General features: G+C 39.9%; 1 protein-coding gene across 5 annotated transcripts in view; it reads right to left on the bottom strand.

Moving 5' to 3' along the window:
* Positions 1–3681: 3681 nt before the first annotated feature.
* The window catches only part of nova1.S (neuro-oncological ventral antigen 1 S homeolog), a 59834-nt gene continuing 44015 nt past the window's right edge, over positions 3682–19500 (bottom strand). For 4 of the 5 annotated variants that reach the window (XM_018232194.2, XM_018232196.2, XM_018232195.2 and 1 more), the window contains exons 3-5: positions 14499–14665; positions 13569–13640; positions 3682–7830 (exon numbers count right to left, since the gene is read on the bottom strand). In XM_018232194.2, coding sequence (XP_018087683.1) covers positions 6823–7830; positions 13569–13640; positions 14499–14665 — 1247 coding nt within the window. In that variant the 3' untranslated portion in view covers positions 3682–6822. The remainder of the gene's footprint in view (positions 7831–13568; positions 13641–14498; positions 14666–19500) is intronic. The other variant, XM_041574402.1, reaches the window with a different exon arrangement.

Below are 19500 nucleotides of genomic sequence, written 5' to 3'. Positions count from 1 at the left end.
TGGATTTTTGGCTAATTCCAGCACAGACCACAGAAATGTCAAAAAAGGATAGGGACTTCTCCCATTGACTTATATACAACCTCAGTAGCTCTGACATGCTAGATTTTTGGATTCTGACTTTTTCTATAATCTCGAAAAAATTCAAGATTTTTTCCCACCAAAAATTTGGATTTTATAGTTTAAAAAAACTGGATTTTTTGAGTTTTTGGCATACAGACTTTTCTAAATAACCCAAGTGTTTGATAGAAGGCCGAGAGCTGTGCAGTGTGAGTGAAATAGTTAAAACTGAGAAGGGTATTGTGCTGCCCAATGCCCATTCAATCACAGCAAAGTAAATGAAATATTGATTGAAAGTGTCCCTGAAAAGAGAAAGCCATTAAGGAGTCACCGGGAAACGTGCCGTTCTTCATCTTAAGAGCTCCCTCCCCCACTCTCAACAAAGCAGGGAAATCAAATGCATTTAGTTGGGTCTCTGTCCATAAAGAGAATAGACAGCAAAGTGACCCCTTCAAATAGACAATATACATGTGTGTGTGTTTTCCCCTGATGCACCTCATTGCCCAGGAATAAAGGCTTTAGTTGCAATTATATCCTAGCTATATATTCATTGTGCTTTGGTTGTATACTTTATTTTATATAATTGCAGTGAAGAAGCCTCAATCAATTCAGGAACAAGGCATACACAAAAAACTCGATCACCTTCTGGTATGTAGTGTGACTGGTTCCTTCAATTACCCATTCTTTATACTGGTCCTATGGATATTACTTGGCAATCTATTAAGAGTGCCTTTTACTATATACCAGAACATCCATCAAAAACAGGCTCCTGAGCCCCTCACCATCGTCCTTGACCAAATTTGTGCACCAAGTGAGGCACTAAATCACTCCAAGTCGATGATTCACTCATGCTAACCATTAAAGTTCATGGATAAGGGTAATCTTTGAATTGAAAAATGTGCATAATATTCCAGCCTCAAATGATCGCGTCAAATAATTTCACAAGAATTCTGTGTACTTTAATTCAAGCCTGAGGTTGTAACCTCTTTACTGGAATCTATCGCTACACAGTTGTAGTCTCGGGCATAAAGGCTGCTCTGTGCAATATGAATACAACTTCAACAACAGCCAAAAGGAATCGCAAATCAACAATAAGCTCTTCTGAACTGGATGATCTTGTAACTGAGGTCCTCTGTTGTGCTGCAGAAAGCATTATTTTCATGTCAATCTGGGTCTGAAATAAGTTGATTTTTATTTTTTTGCATAAAGGGAGAATTAAGTATTCCAAAGGACAGCTGAGTGGACCAGCAAGGTCTCTGTATCCATGGCAATGCTAAGTCAATCCTGAAGGTCCATATCTTGGAGCTAATGCTTGGACAGAAATAATGTGCCAAAGCAAGCCTTAAGGTAAAACAATAATAGGACCAACACTAACTATAGTTTCTTCTTCTTCTTTCTAGTGTCACAAATTAAGGCTTTAATGTATGGCATCTATATCTTATAATAACATTGGTTCTTGTAGTTCAGTACACCAGAATATTAAAAAAAAGCAAAGGTGGCCTGCTACGATGAAATGACTCATTCACAGTAGTTATGGAAAAATTCCTGTTGTTCCAATAAAATATTGCACTAATAACAAAAGTATCTCGTTTCCTCTTAAGAACCCACAATAAAGATGGGTCTACCAAAACCCAGACTGCTTCGAAATATTAACAACTACAGGATTCTTTATGGCTCTTTACTGGAGAATGTGATTGGTGAACAGTGGAACTTTGCATCACTTCCATACTATTGTGCTGAGGGATGGAGGGGGTAAGATAAGATTGTACAGGAGGTGCTGAGTGCGAAGAATCTATGAGTGAAGCTGAGTTAATGGTGATGCTGTAAGGAAGCACAGTGTCAAGACATGGATGGGTTGGCCATTCTTTTACAAGACAAAAGCAATTTCTTGTGTAGTTTATCCATTTTGTGACGTGGTGCTGGTTATGAGTCGGAATGAGAGGAAACCTTTTCCAGTGAACCAACCCCTTTTCGTGGAGAAGTTTGAAGAGCGGTGTTTTCTGCCAGGCTTTCTGGACTGAGCAGGAGGTAATGGATCCAATGAAATAACCATAACCTAAAGATGGACCTCTCACTTCAATGGAATGTTTTGAAGAACCTTCTGAGCTAGAGGTTCTTTTGCTGTTGATATGGAGTACGGCCTTCAAAGGGCAATAAGGCCTTCACACTATACATCTAAGAGATTATACAATTATATTTTATATTGTAAAAAAATAATTGATGTTGTATAATCTACCTACCTCCAACAATGCATTGGATAAGTGGAGGTGTAATGACTGCATGTGCCTGCTATATATATAGCTGGCTTCAGTATTAAGGTTAATGCTATTGGGGATCTGTCTGGCTTTGATCTGTGTTTGAATAGCCTTGATATTTATTGTTATAAGGTAAAGCAACTGCCCTTTTTTTGCAAACCCTAGTATTTAATTATGCCTTTAGTTGGAAGTACTGTACAGATGTTGTTGCTACTTCTCCCCTCCCCTACATATTAGGGCCAATTATGGACCAACAACCTTCACAACCACATTTTTGTGTTTCTACAGAACTAGTGATGGAGCGAATTTGGGGCGTTTCGCCAGAAAACGGCGCCAGCATCTAGTTTTCGACGCCGACGACTGTTTTTGGACGCCGTTGAATTTTCGTTGGGGTTTCGCGAATTTATCTGCCGGCGGCGAATCATGGGAATTTGCTGCAAATTCGGCATGGCGAATAAATTCACCCATCACTATACAGAACATCTTTGTACCGTGTACAGCAGAAGCCAGTAGATCCCGTATAAAGCTATAAAAATTTAAATGTATAAGATTTAGTAGTAAAGAAAAATAATTCCTGTAAATATTAATTCTACTCTCTTACCCTTAATGCCCTTTACATGCTCTTCTGCCAACTACTGTAGACGGACGTACTAGTTCCTTGAGATGGGAAACCCATTGTACCCTGTCATTTTATACTTAGACTTAATGTCAGGCGTTGTACAACATATCAACAGCCATGCTACGTAAACCCGTAGGAGGCTGATTTTGAGGATCCCCACCAGCTCTTGGTGTAAACCTTGAGGGTACTAGCCTTTTTTTGTCAGTGGAATGTATGGCTCCCCGAGAAGATTGGTAAGAAGACAAAGTCAGGTTTGGAGGAGCTGCTTGGGTTTTTCCACTGCATAAAAAACGAAGCAACTCCTCTGAAACCACCTGTGAAGCAGCATCTCCTGTTTCAGGATAAAGTTGCACTGCCTTTTTTAATTAGAAAATGAATATGCTGCACAGTACAGAGGAGCTATAATAATAGTCTTTTTCTCTGTAGAGAACAGAAGACAACTTTAGATAGACAAGGACTCATGGAGATTGTGTGTGGTGACTTGCTAACCATCAGCAGAGCCGGGAACTAGCGATAACTAAACTGACAGCACTGAGGGTGGCAATTGTCTCTAATGCAGCAGGTTCATTTTAAAAGGAAGAAATCGGCACATGAAAAGCTGATGAGCTGGAGCTTTGTGTTGGTGCGCCTGCTCACACCAGGACAGTGGGGAAAATAAATCTGACAGGTATTATTCACTGTTAATGTATTATAAATGAATTGAAACTAGTGACATGCAAGGAAAAATAATGAGACGGGAGACAGTGATGGTACAGGATGAACAAAGCACATTTATAATGATATGAGTAAATATATTCGCATCATCGGCTAACCACTAGTTACACTGTATTGTCATAAAAACTTACAGAGACTATTAACGATAAATAACCATTACCAATTAAAACACAGTTGTACGACAGAATTGCTCTTTCCACTTTTAGAAGAAAAGAAAAAAAAAAACAAGCAGTATCATTCCTTTTTTAATATATATCAGTTTTCTCTTCTTGAAAATGGTTTTCTGTAATCAAAGAGAAAGTGAAAATGGAAGGAAAAGAAGAGATAACAGAATCATTGAGTTGATCATCAGATTGGAGGGCCTTCCAGTTGGACAGGTCTACTACGCATTCCACGGTTGAACGCAGCAATGCATAACAGGCCCCATCCTACAGCGGAAACGTTTAGAACAGCGGGCTACAACAGGGAAAAAGGAAGAATGAGGGAAACTAGGGAAGGAGGGTGGGAAATGAAGGAAATGTGGGAAAGAACGGGAGTTGGTAAATCATTTCTCCAAAATTCCAGGTGTCCACCAAAACGGGACATGGTTGTCAAACTAACATGGTAATGTAGGTCATTTTTTAAGTTTCGATGAACAGAATAAAAGGTAAAGAGAACGAAATTATAATAAAGGATCACAGTTCAGAAAGAGAAATGCTGGACGAGAAGCCAGACGAGAGGACATCACAATCATTGTTCAGTTATTGGTTGCACAAGAGGAGCAGCAAAAAATGTCACTGAGTTGGTTATGATGGACGTTATCAATGGGTTGAAGTTGACATGGAAGGAAAACTGTTGTTTGGGGTTTCTCAGCCTGATGATCCAGAGGTAGCCAGCATTTTAGTTTTTTTAGTATTATTATTTACTATTTTTTTATGTTTTTTTGTGTTTTTTTTTTAAATGACTCTCTTGTCCATTGAATTTTTTTTTACGACTGCATGCATAGCATGAGAAGATGCTGGGTTTATGAACAGCCACGTTTTCAGTGGCTTGAGGTGGCCCAAATGCAGAGGTTAACATGATGATCTGGCTAGTTGGCACTCGGAAACATGGAGGTGGTGACAATTGGAGAACAAAAATGAAGGAAAACATAAAAAGTGCTTATTCTAAAAGTAAAAGAAAAGAATGGCCTTTGGAGGAACCTGCGCTGCGACAGGTAGACACACGCCGGAAATGAACTCTACCTCAGCTAAACGAGCATGCAGGGAAGTACTGACTGAAGCCGACATAAAGATGCCCCACGGAAAAAGAACATGCAGGTAAACGACTATCGGAGCCTGCGGCGGCTGCTTTAGCCTTGCCCCGGAGAGATCAAAAACAGCTAAAAATCACAGATACTGTTCACAGTAAAATCTACATTGACAACACTAAGAGATCGCTAGTGTTAAAATTATACATCAGAAGCATTTTAAAAGGCAACGCCCTCGCTAAGTCGTTGCACATAATGAAACCTCATCAGTTAACAGTTGGCACTTTAATTTTGTGTATGTGCGTAGTTTGGCTTAGAAAATATCCAATACGCTCACAGCACAGCTCTATGTCTAAAGGGGAGGATGTTAATGGATCAACTGGTGCATGGCTGGCCAGACACTGCAGCCGGGTCAAGTTGACCCAAAAATGAAACCATTAAATGGAACTACAGCTGCTACTTGCTTCTTCACCCTGATAGTAGTCTTCACTGGGAACGAGGCTTGAAACTCATAGCTGAAGTGAAGACTTTGGCAGAAATGTACATTACTGGTGGCAGTGGTAGAAAGTATTTCTGATGTGTACTTATTTACAGAACACATGAGATAAAGTGGCTTAAAGTAAAAAATTTAAGAAAATGAGCACGAACACTCACATGTACATCACCTGGAAACTCTATTGGAATGCCATCTCAAAAGCTATTGGCTTGCCCTTGTAAGTTACGGGAGCCATCTTCACATTGTGAAAACTGGTTTCTTTCTCCAGACAACGATGAAGGCCACATCAACAGAGTGAAGAAGAAGAAGAAGAAGGGAAATCAAAGGTGGCATAAAACAATCTTGAAACTACAAGGGGCCCGAGACTGGATATCTTAAGGATTTAAGCAAAAGGAAAACCCAATGAAGGAGAAAACTTAAAATTCACACAATTTCATGCAAAAATCAGATGCCACCCATCAGAAGAGGTAACCCAGGTGGGATCCGCGGATTATAAAATGATATATCTGTAGGCTGGCCAGCCGGAATATTCATCATTATACAGGTTGTTATGAAGACACTGATCTGTAAACTTATCAAAAAGGTTCTTTTTTCCACAGTTTTAACCATTTTAATATATATTTTACAGTGCTTTTTTTTGCAACTATATTGCTTTTTGATAATATATATATATATATATATTTTTTGTTTTAATTTAAAACTATTTTTTCTTTTTTTTATTATTATTCCAAAACTTCCCCCCCACCCCTCGTGACCTGCCGCCCCCGGGCAGGACGTGAGAGTGAAGTTGGACAGTGCTTTTGATTTTTCCTTACTCCCTTTTTTAATAGGTATCTCCCCCACCCAATTCCCCTGCTGTTTCCCAGCAATACAGTAGTTCAGTTAGAGTGTCACCTAGGACTAATACTGATTACCTTGTGGCTCTGATGGGACCAGTAACACGTGGCTCTGCAATGTACTACTGGACTCTTCAGCACCGACAGGGTTAAAAAAAAAACCTACGCGCCACTTCATGTTTACATTCAGTTCATGTTCGACTACAACGATGCTGGTAAAATGGCAGGCTTCAAAAAACGTTCTTTTGACGCGTAAACAATAAAACCTACACAAGAGAGAGAGATAACTTGTCAAAAATCTTCAAATAAAAAAAAAAATTAAAATTAAAAAAATTTAAAAAAACACTAAAAAAAATCCCTCTCTGAAACATCCGCAGAACATGTATTATTTACAGATGCGCTTTGTCAACACTGTTGCGTTCATTTGCATAATAATATATTAATAACCCGACGCGCACTTCCCCTGCCAGTAACAAAATGAAAACCAAAAGGAAAATTCAAATAAAATATAAATCGCTCCTGCAAAAATACAGTACATCCATGAAAAGAAGAAGGGGAGGGGGACAATTAAGTTAACATCCAGGTAAGGGTGAGGGGCTGGGGTGGGTGGAGGGCGTTTAAGCCACTTTCTGTGGGTTGGCTGCCCGGACACCTTGCTCGTAAGTGACTCGTTGCGTGATTAGATACTGTGCGGCTTGTGTTGCAGCGGGGGTGCCTGTAATGGTTACTTTTCGGTTTCTGGTGCCGGGGACAAATTCCCCCTTTTTGGAAATCTGTATCCTAGCGCCAGTCAACTCCTGGTACTCCACCAATGTCTTTCCTCCTTTGCCAAGAATGGCCCCTACCAGATTTTCTGGGACTGCAATTTCTACTACGTCCTTTGAGCCGTCCGTTGACTTCTCAGTCCCCAGGATGGCACTAGCAGCTAGGGGGGACGCAGCCCCAAAATATCCATTGGAAGCTGCAGTGGCAGCAGCTAGGCTTCCCAGAGCAAAGGTCCCCGCCGCTCCCCCTGCTGGTCCACCCCCTACCGTTGCTTCACTTGCATATGTAGCTATTAGATTTGCTGCTGCAGCTGCAGCAGGATTAGCGCTGGCAGCAGCAGCTGCAAGTGCTCCTGTGGCCGCTGCTTGACTCAATCCTAAACCTAGAGTGTTGAGGTTGTAGCCATAACTGGCCAAAGTGTTAAGGGCTGATGTGATGGCAACTAGATCATTGCCATTGAAACCAGAGAGAACGGTTGGAAATGCTGCCACCCCAGCAAGGTTGGCATGTCCAAGAAGCCCTGCAGCTGCAGCAGCCGTAGGGAGGACCTCAGCAGTATTGGCATATGGAGATCCTGTTGGGTTCGAATTGGCTACAGGTCCGGTAACATTGGCATAACTGATGTTCAAGCAACTTCCACTCTGTGGGTCTTCTTGAATCTTCTGCACAATCAGCTCTACTGCCTTGCGGTTCTGCTCAGGTTCCCCGCTCACAGTCACTACCCGTTCCTGCAGGTTGATGCCATCGGGCTTTTGGGAAAGTTGTACCCAGGCGCCCGATTGCTCCATTACAGCCTTCACAGTGGCTCCACCTTTTCCAATAATCAGACCGGCTGTGCTGTTCGGAACAATGATCTTCACCTGAGGTCAAACAGAGATGAACGGAACAAACCAAAAGAAAGAGAAAGACAGATGGAAACCACATGAATATTAAAACAAACCAAGCTGAATGTTATGTGTTAGTGTCTAATGAGGAACATTAAACATGCTGCACTCTAAAATAATGGGATGTTTCTATGTTTTCCATAGTCAATTGTTTATAGTAGGGAAAATTTTGTAACCCTTCGTTTACATATCAATACCATGCTGCCTAAATACCAAATACACTGAAACACACACTCCCCAAGGCCCTGCCTGCCAAATATAAGCAACTTTGTGAAATTGTGATGGAGTTGAAAGTAATAGGGACAAACTCAGTCCATGTCTTGACCCATATATACCAATCAGTATCAAGTTTTTACTGGTCAGGTGCAATTAGGATAATGCAAGCAAACATGTGATAGGCTGGTATAGTTATTTTCCCTATTATGATTACATTTCACATATATTACAGGTATGGGACCTGTTAACCAGAATGCTCGGGATGCTGGTTCTGCTTCCAATAAGGATTAATTATATCTTAGTTGGGATCAAGTACAAGTGACTGGAAATTTGTATTATTTGGATAAAGTGGAGTCAAGAGGGTATATTTATCAAAGATTGAAGTTAATAGTGAAGTTCCGCCACTAGAGTGAAATTCCGCCACTCTCCATTCATTTCTATGGGATTTTTATAGGCGTATTTATCAAAGGGTGAACTTTGACTTTCACCCATTGAGAAATACGCCTTTCAAAATCCCATAGAAATGAATGGAGAGCTGCGGAATTTCACTCTAGTGGCGGAACTTCACTCTTTGATAAATTTACCTCTATGGGAGATGGCCTTTGCTTAATTCTGAGATTTCTGGATAATGGATTTCCAGATAACAAATCCTATACCTGTACTATGTAATGAAAATAATAAAAAAGTGTGGATATTGAGGATGGTGGGTGACTACTGTAAATCCTGACACTGCAGAGAAAGAAGTGGCACACTTTAAAGTTGAACTTAATGTATCATTATTTTGATGCTGGTGAATACTGCACCCTTATTTTCCATTTTTATGTGGGTTAAATGTCGATTTCCACCCTCCACCCTAATCACCACAGTGGGAGCTGTGGGCACTGATAACTGCTCCTGACAGTTGCTTGCAGGCAGAAGAACACCCCGTAAATGACAAACTCACTGGCAGGAGCAAAGAGCACTGAGAGTAATTGACTGTAATGAAACATTGTAATGAAATAATTGATCTAATTAGCTCTGCCTGGTTATCAGTTTGTCCCCTCAATGTGATGGGGGGATGAGGGGAATATATCTTTGCTACAGGCAGGGTTTATAACAGATGATCCAGATGGAAGGTGTAACGGTATCAGGGACCAGGTACTTTGCCAAGAACAAAAACAATAAAAACAATTTATGGTAAATAATATGACCTCAAACTATGCAATGATGCTTTCATCCAGAATATATGAGAACTGTTATGAGGTGCAGAACAAAACAGGTTTTGGGGGTATCACAATTTATGTAAAGCAGAACTATCCAGCCTAACGGGCAAATTCACTAAGCGCCGAAGCGCCTAACACTAGCGTCAATTCGCTAGCGTTGGCCATTTTCGTTAATTCGCAAATTCACTAACGGACGCAGGCGTAAATTCACTAGTGTAACTTCGCACCCTTAAGCCTGGCGAATTTGCGCAACGGACGTAACTAGGCAAATTTACTAACGCGCGCATAGTTCTGAACGCTACCTTTTACGCCAGACTTCCTTCACCACCTCAGACCAGGCGAAGCGCAATAGAGTAGATAGTGATTTCTTCAAAAAAAGTTAAAAAATTTTCTAAGTCCCAAAAAAAAGCTGGCGTTTTTTCTATATTATGGGTGATAGGCTGAAAAAGATCGAAAAATTTTTTGGGGCTCCCCTCCATCCCCCCTACATTTCCTAACTCATGGCACCTTAACTATACAGTGGGCCCATGTGTAGGGCAAAATAAACATTTTATTTGATGTTTTGAAGGTTTCCCAGGCTTGTGTAGTGATGCTACATATCCCTCCATTGAAATGCGAATTTGGTGCCGTATGCAAATTAACCATCGCTAGCGTAACTTCGCTTCGCTTAGCGAATCAACGCTAGCACAACTTCGCAACCTTACGCTTCCCCTGAGCGCAACTTTGGATTTTAGTGAATTTGCGAAGCGCTGGCGAAACTACGCCTGGCGAAGTGTGGCGAAGTGCAGCGAAGTTACACCTGGCGCAACTACGAATCTTAGTGAATTTGCCCCCAAGACTTTTAGCTGCTGTTGAACATCAATGGCTGAAGTCTTGTTCAAAACCGATATAAAGCGTTACCAGCACACTTGCCATCTTGATTTGTTTTATGCCCAATGTCCCCTCTTCCTCTTGGGTGTTTCACAGCTATTGAGATGTTCACTGTACTGGCTGTTTGCTAGACTTGATCCCTGCAACCCAACAGCAATTTAAATTCCATCAGGTGAGCTGCTTACCAAAACAAATGTAAGGTTTGCAGGTTTAGATCTATAACCTGGAATGCTTAGACTTGTGGTTTTTTAAATAAGGGGTTCTTCTGTAATGTGGAGCAGCCATCTTAAAGAGCACCATGTTTTAAATCTATTTAAAACATTTAAAGATAATAACAAACCAAAAGAAAATATCAATCTGTTCAATCAGCCAATCATGTGGGAATGACTGGCTCACAACAGGGTCCTATGCGCAAACTTCAGGAGTGGACCTCATAAACTGCTCTACCTCCCTGACAGCTTTCCTCCAGATCCAGGGCAGGTCATTGTTTGGGCCTCATATTTGGTGCAACAAGCTGGTGACATGATCTAAGGTGGCTGAGTTTGCAGTTGACATTGGCAACTATATGGCCATCTTTAATCTCTGCTACAGCAATCAAGTGAGCCCAGTGATTGTAAGGGCCCTTACTCACAGGCGTTTGAAGCTGCGCTCGCCTGCGTAATGTGTTCAGCCGCATGGGAGCGCAGGAGTAGACACAATGAATTCTTTTCAATGCGGCTGTAATTATACAGACGCATTTAAGCGTCGAACACAGGTTGGGATGCAGCATGTTGCATTTTTCCTGCGTTCGGCTCTTACATGCGTCTGTGTGAGTACAGCCGTATTGAAAAGAATTCATCGCGGCTACTCCTGCGCTCCCCTGCGGCTGAACGCATAAAACCGGAACGCAGCTTCAAACGCCCGTGAGTAAGGGCCCTAAAGGAGCACCAGTGACGTGGAAAGCTTAAGCCTTTCACCATTAATGCGGTGGAATAATAAGCTGAGGGAGTGTACTATTAAAGCATTTACTATATGAATTACAAGAATTGAAAAATACAATTTTGTGAGCATATCATATGTGATATTGTCTACTACACAAAGGGGCAATTGTGGCTGAAAGAGGCAGAAGAAAGAGAAAAAGTTCACATGAAAGAGAGAACTTGAAATTGCTTTCTATAAATAAATTGTCTTTTGACCGTCTTACTTTATCTTATGTAGAACCTTGTTTTTACATGCTGGCATCTCTGTAAATTCCCAGAAGTCTTAAATGATGATTTATGTATTCTGGGTGATTTCATTGACCTCCAGCTCTGGAATAGGGTGACCTAATTTCAGCCCCTGGGACCTTGTCTTTAATCAGGCATGAAGCAGTATATTGGGGGAGATGTTCTTGGCAGGCACAATTGCTCCTTAGGGTGAAAGCTTTCCCATTCTTTGGCTTTCTTTGCATTCTGTCTCTTTGTGCATTTATGTAAAGCTCCTCCTGCTAGAGATGCCCTTTTGGCTGGATTTTACTGGAAATGCAAAGCTTCCTCTCCCACAATGCCATATAACTCCTCTTCCATTATGCACAGCTTTGTACTTGCAAATGCACAAAAAGATGAGGATAATATGTGTTTAAAGGGAACATGTAACTCCTTTATAATAGGATTAACTGTCCCTTTGTTTAAATACAAATGCTCAGGGAAAACATATTCTAATTTGTTATCTGGCACAAGCAGCTTTATTCTTCTGCAGATTTAAGTTCAGTGGAATCCTTGAATAAAATAATGACCTCCATTGGGCAAATTTTAAGAAATGGCGGAATGCTTGCTCTGACTTATTAAGCAATAACCTCCAAACAAAGCATCGCTTAGGTAGAGTAGTAACATTAACATTTACTCAAGAAAAGTCATACATAATGTTTATTGCTCCTATTGCGAAAAAATTAAAATTTAATATAAGCTTCTTCATACTGAAATAAGAAACTTTGTAAATACAATCAATTCAATATTTAATTGATTGTATTTACAAAGTTTTCTTATTTTAGTATGCTGAAGCTTGTATTAATTTTTCATTTTTGCGACAGTTCCCATTTAAATATACTGTCAACTGTTGACTTGGTCACACTCTGACCTTAGTTGGCCGCCTACTGGTTTAAGTATTCCCCCACCCCCACTCCTACTGATATCTGACTGATGATTGTTCATATGTCATAAAAAACATCATACAGCTGTTTGGCATATCCCTCAGTTACTAACTTACATCTTATCTAAAATAATGAGTGCTATAACAGATTGGAGTGACATGTGGTTAGTTGGCATCTCTACAAGTCTTATTGCATCTGTACGAGTGTTAGTGCATCACTACAAGTCTTAGTGCATCACTACAAGTGTTAGTGTATCTCTACAAGTCTTAGTGCATCACTACAAGTGTTAATGCATCACTACAAGTGTTACTGCATCTCTACAAGTCTTACTGCATCACTACAAGTGTTAATGCATCACTACAAGTGTTAGTGCATCTCTACAAGTGTTAGTGCATCGCTACAAGTGTTAATGCATCACTACAAGTGTTACTGCATCTCTTCAAGTCTTAGTGCATCACTACAAGTGTTAATGCATCACTACAAGTGTTGCTGCATCTCTACAAGTCTTAGTGCATCACTACAAGTGTTAGTGCATCTCTACAAGTCTTAGTGCATCACTACAAGTGTTAATGCATCACTACAAGTGTTACTGCATCTCGAAAAGTCTTAGTGCATCACTACAAGTGTTAATGCATTACTACAAGTGTTAGTGCATCTCTACAAGTGTTAGTGCATCGCTACAAGTGTTAGTGCATCTCTACAAGTGTTAATGCATCTCTACAAGTGTTAGTGCATCACTACAAGTGTTAGTGCATCACTACAAGTGTTAGTGCAACGCTACAAGTGTTAGTGCATCTCTACAAGTGTTAGTGCACCTCTACAAGTGTTAGTGCATCTCTACAAGTGTTAGTGCATCTCTACAAGTGTTGTTGCATCTCTACAAGTGTTAGTGCATCTCTATAAGTGTTAGTGCATCGCTAGGGTGAATGGGCAGGGGCAATACTTTGCCATTATAATTCCCTAATCTGTATTTAGAATATGTAGTAGTTTTCTCAACAACTCTGTACTCTATTTTAGCACCAGGATGCTAATTGCCAAGCACCTACCCAGTGTTCTAAACTTCAAACTTTTCAACCCTCCCCACCACTACACACACACACACACACACACACACACAGCATTTTATTTAAGGGCACATTTAGATTTAGTGCATGCATGCATATTGATTATGTAAAGACTGTCCATCAAAGGTACATCTATGTGAATCTATGTTCAGGATTCTATCCCAACCCCCCACCAGTGAGAAAGACCCCTGGCATGTGGATGAAGCTTCAGTGCCCTATGTGGAGTAACATGGCACAATGAGAATGGTACAGTACCTGGCTGGCTCTGGAGATGGTCATGGGGTCAGATGGAGAGGACTTGGTGGCTGGTGGTAATGATGACAATGTCTGCAGAACAAAGCAGGGTGAGAAGCAGAATCCAGTCAGCTTGAGAAATGAATTCACTCTTTCATTGCCAGAAACAGACTGCAGGTCAACTATAAATCAGCAGACCTATCTGGCACTGAAGAGATTTCAACCAAAAAGGGGGAAAATAGGTTAAAATAAAGGAGTAAAGCATTCCTGGGAACAGCAAAGGTGGAGAGGAGGATGGATGAGTTTGGATTAGTGATAGAAAATAAAACAGGTTTCAGTGGGGAAATATAAAAAAAAAAAGAACAAAACAAAAAACAAAAGAAACAAAATCAAATACAATCCTGAGAATAGCCCACGTCACAAGGAAAATTACATATCTTTATCACACAAGGGCAAACCTTAATCTATGGAACACCCCATTGTTTCATATTAAACACAAAAGCAATAGCAAAGTTGATATAATAAAGTTTATATTGTGTGACCAGAACCTTTGTCTGGTCACACAATATAAGTGCGTCTGCACAAAGCAAAAGCAGCGAATGAGTCCGTCGATATCAGAACATTTCCTATAGGAATCAGTGGGCTTTTGCAGTTACATTGAAAATGGGCAACTTTGCTATTGCTTCATTTTTTGCTTTGCTAAAATTTGGCTCATAGAGCCTTAAAATAAGAAAATAATTTGCAGTCTAAATTGTAGGTTGACGTTACTACTGGTCACCAGTCTGATTGTGGCAGGATGTGTAGACTAATTTACTGGCTATAAATACAAACATTGGATTGCAAGGTCTTGGCACCAAGAAAAAATTGGGGCTTATACAATTCCCTATTGGCAGTTGGATCAGTTACTATAGAGTTATAAACAGTAACATACATGGACCAGGTCACACAAACCTGTTTGATTCGGTCAGGGTTGACTGTAGTTTGTGGCTGCAGGATGCTGACGGGTTCAGTCTTGGCCACATTCTGTGGCATCTCTCGTATTTTCTCTGCAATGAATCCATGGACGGCATTGAGAGCTTCGACGGTGCCTTGAATCAGACAGACTCGCTCTGTGGTTCCTGAAAAGGACGGAATAAGTTGGAGACTGAGTGAGTCTTTGCTCTCATATCATAAAAAACTACACAAACTATAAATTCAATTAGCCAAACCAGCGGCTTTTTAAAATGGACCCATATCAAGTGGAGGATTCAGCTTCAGCACTTTTCAATTTTTTACATTTTTTTTTCTTCAGTTTTTTCAAAAATTGCATTTTAACGGCGAATTGCTCTAGGAGGAAATTTGAGCCCTATGGACCCAATTTAAGGAGCATAAGGACTAACATTTGTTTCCAAGCCAACTGGAAAAGCTTTGCTTCCTCGTCACTGCTATTGTCTCTGTATTATGTTACCTAATGGGAACTGTAAGTCAGAGCGAAGGATACAGAAAGGATAACAATGACTTCAGGTGGTCACTTTAAAGGAGTTGTTCCCCTTCAAAAAAAATTTTCAGTTCAGTTGGTTTCAGATTGTTCACCAGAAATAAAGACTTTTTCCAATGACTTTCTATTTTCTATTTCTGACTGTTTTTCTAATATTGAAGATTAAAATTTAATTTTTCACCTTCTAAAGCAGCTCTGGGAGGGGGGGGCCTTTTTTACCAATATATGTTGAAATTGCTCATTATTTAGGGTCTCATGGGACCCCCTGCTGCTTCCTGTGTAGTTACGCCCCTGAGATACAGTTAGTGTTGCTTAGGATTATTAATGTATAGATTCATGTCTATTTGATGGCCAGTTCTTGGCCCAAATTAACTATATATGCAGAGAGCAGATGCCTTTTTACATTTAGCAGGTAATTAAAAGTAGATGGAACAACAATAAGCAGTAAATTGATAGACTTGTAGTTAATATTAAAGCCTTCATCTTTTGCACTCTATGTGATCCCAGAAGAGCTCTCCTACGAGTGGCAGAATTATATTTATAATTATAATGCAGTTCATTTGTGAATACACAAAAAACAAATCATCAATACCTCGTTAACCTTAATAACTATAAGAGTGAACGTCCTAATTGCAATATATAGCAAGGAATATAACGTGCTAATTGGAGTGGATAATTACTGCTGTGTGACTATTTGTTGCAGACCAGCCCTCTAAAGTCAAACAAACTCTGTGGAAAGTAAAAGTTTGCTTTGGGGAATTAGATCTAATATCCTGATTGGATCGTTAAGGCCTCATGGACGTGGGGTTGTAAGGACCATTCTTAGTAGTGAGAAAGACTAAAGCACAAACTGGTCTCTAGAGTATTTACAACAGACTTTATATCCTTAGTGGCCCCTGCAAACAAAAGTAGTGGCCTTGAGGAAACATAGAGTCTCAGGCAGTTAGAATAAAGTTCTGAATTTAATTATAGAGAGTTTAGTACAATGTTATAGAAGCAGATGGACATTGTTGATTACTTGTCAAAGTTACCACTTACTCTGATGTGCCTTCCCATCCAAATATGTTATTTTGTGCAGACTAAATCCTATGACTGCTTTTTTGTGTCGTCCCCACGGGACTGGGAATTACATTGAAGTATAATATGCCACCCACCCATACTAACAGTTTTCGGGCCCCCTGCGGAACCAAAACACATGAGCTTTGACCAGTGGCATAACTAGATATTACTGGGCCCCACAGCAAATTATTTTTCAGCCCCCAAAATGTCTAGAGATTGACCTGTTTGACCAATATTTATTGAAATTGTATATGAATGAGGGCCTCATGGGGCCCCTATACTGCCTGGTCCCCCTGCAACCACTGGGTCTGCTTCCTCTGTAGTTACGCCCCTGGCTTTGAGCATGGAATATATAAGTAAATGCAACATATGTGTTAGTCTCATATTGATATCAAAGATGCGCAAAGTCAGAGAAGTCAGAGAAAAGAAATCATCCAAGTCCCTCTTATAGTCATTAACTGAATCAGCATCACCCGGCAGTGCAAAAATGTTCGATTTTTAAGTGAAAACCATCGAATTGCTCGATTTTTTTTAGTGAAAACGTCTGAATGGCACTATTTTTTCATGAAAACAATCATTTATCGCACTCATCATTAGTGATGGGTGAATATTTGCCTGGCACGAATTCGCTGCGAATTTCCATGTTTCGACACCAGCGAATAAATTCGCGAATCTCCTGCGAAAATTCGCCGGCGTCAAAATGTATGAATCGCTCAATTTTTTTGTGAAAACGTTCGAATTGCTAGATTTTTTCGTGAAAATGTTCGAATTCCTCTATTTTTTCGTGAAAACGTTCGATTTTTACGTGAACTTTCTGATTTCACGATTTTTCACAAATTTTCGCCGTTTCGCGTTTTTTGCTGGAAATTTGCAAATTTTCATCTACTCCTCATCATCCCAGGCCTATGTACCCATTCTAATTCCACAGAATAAAATACTATTCAAAGGAAAGCAGAAAAATCCCATACGAATGGCGAGTAAGATTCCTCCTTCATTGGTACCAATGTAAAACATCCAAAGATGCGGAATTACATATTTTGCTTTCAGAAATTGCCATTTTATTGTGCTTTTATCATGAATCCATAGAGTTAAAGTTCTGCGGTTTAAACCCCCTTTTTCTTTTACCTCCTGCTGTTATAATCTGCCAAATGACTCTCTAATCCCAGATCCGAGGGGGATTGGTTTTAGGATTAAGCATTGACTAGACATAAAAGCAGGGACACAGATTAAGGGAAACTGCTGGGATATATATTACTGCTTTATAAAAGATGAATTAATCCATGTACTGAGCTCTGGTAGTAAATCTCTTGATTACAGCAAAACACTAAGGGCAGTCCAACAGCCCCTTAAGGTTAATTCAAATTTGGGGTGAAGAGTGTAAGCTCTGCCAATACCTGACATGCATTTAACACAAAGCAGCGGATGTTTTGCTCTCAACTGCGTCTATTTCGTTTTCCTTTTTTCTCCTCAATATATTCCTATCTGGCTTTTTAAAGGGCAATGTGATCTATTTAACAGTAGAGGGAGACAGTGGATGTATTTGATCTTCTCAGCTGTATTCAGAAGGTTCTAATGGGAAAGCTGCCTTTTTGATTTTCTGTTAATTTTTGTGCCCCTGATGAAGACCCTTAAGGTCGAAACGCGTTGGGCTCATTATGTTTTTGTTTTGTGTATTTTTTTCTGTTAGATTTTTTTCTTTTTTGTAATAAATTAATTTTGGCTTTTTCAAATCGGGTGTGCTATCCATTCCTTGCAGCAGTTACATATTACATGGAGACCCTTATGGGGAGTCACCTATGGATTAGCACCCTGTAATTTAATTTAAAAGGGTGTGCGCCTTCTTCCTTTATTTTTGACTAATGGGAAAGCTAATCCGGATTAAAAAAAGAAAATTAAAAGGGCAAGTGTTCCGAAAAATATTTTGTCTAAATTAACATAAATACAGTTTACATGGAAATGCCTTGCTGTCTCTAATATAAAACATTACAACTGCAAATTCTTATTTGTAGAAATATTTTGAAATTCCACATTATGCAAATATTAAATTTGAAAGAGTACACACATATATATATATATATATAAATGCATTATGGGTATGAGACCTGTTATCAGGAATGCTGAGGACTTGGGGTTTTTTGGATAATGGAACTTCATACCTTAAGTCTACTTAAAATCACATAAACATTAAATAAAGCCAATAGTTTTGCCTCCAATAAGGATTAATTATATCTTAGTTGGGATCAAATACAAGCGACTGTTTTATTATTACACAGAAAAAGGAAATAATACTTGTACAGAGAATAGAAAGGGACAAACACTGGCTTTCAGTAGCAAAACGTATACAAATAACTTGAAACCATAGAAAAATGGCAATGAATGTATACTGCAAAGTTGCTTGGAATTATGTTTTCTTTTATTGGGAAAAGAAATATTTTTTGGGCTGACATTCCCTTTAAGGCTCCTCATCACAGAAATAACTCCTGGTCCCATGCATTGTATATGATAAATATCACATTTATTATAGTGTATGTGTTGGGTTTAGTGTTGGGATTTTCAAGTTAAAATATTAATGATCTAATTCTTTGCGCTGACAGGGCTCAGTCGGGTCGTTGGGGATTCAGTCAGAACCTCCAGTAACTAAACGACGTATCTGTCTATGATTGTGAGACGGAAATTGGAGCAACTGAATCATTTTACATTGAGGCAAAAGGTTTTTTTTATTTTATTTATTTCCCATCATACAAAATGCAGGATGATATCAAAGGAAAGCAGAGTTAGACAAGACCGGGCTGTATTATTCCCAGGAGCCATGTCTCCTAACTGCCTGGGACATTTTATATAGATTTATCCACAGACGCCTCCCCTCTGCTTCCTAGGAATTAGGTCAGGCTCCTTGAGTCAATTTGTGGTCCCCTGACCTGTATATAAATGCGGCACACTACTAAAGCAACCGTGGTTTATTTGGAGGGCAGGGGATTGATTTTAAACCTATGGAGTATGTATGTAGGGGCTCAGCTTTAGGCAGGGGCATGAGAAGGGTTTTAGGTGGTGAAGTAGGTGGTCGAAGTTTTTTTTAAAGAGACAGTACTTCGATTATCGAATGGTCTAACGATTTTTAGTTCGCATCATTCGATTCGAAGTCGTAGTCGAAGGTCGAAGTAGCCAAGGGTAGAAGGGCCTTATACAATCACTGCAATAGCCAATTAAATGATCTTGGCAAAACCAATAAAACTCAATGGACAAGACAAAATATTTTCCATGATACTGCTCATATGACTATTTAGGGCAGAGACACACGGGCAGATTCGGGGAGATAAGTCGGCCGGAGACAAATCTCCTCTTCTTTAGAGCAGCTAATCTCCCCGAAATGCCTCCTAAATTGCCGGGGGGATGGAAATCGGTGCGCTTCGTTTTCCG

The sequence above is a fragment of the Xenopus laevis genome, chromosome 8S, assembly GCF_017654675.1.
Source record: "Xenopus laevis strain J_2021 chromosome 8S, Xenopus_laevis_v10.1, whole genome shotgun sequence".
Lineage (NCBI taxonomy): Eukaryota > Metazoa > Chordata > Amphibia > Anura > Pipidae > Xenopus > Xenopus laevis.
Note: the sequence above shows the minus strand (reverse complement) of the source record. Positions and strands in the feature narration are given on the sequence as shown.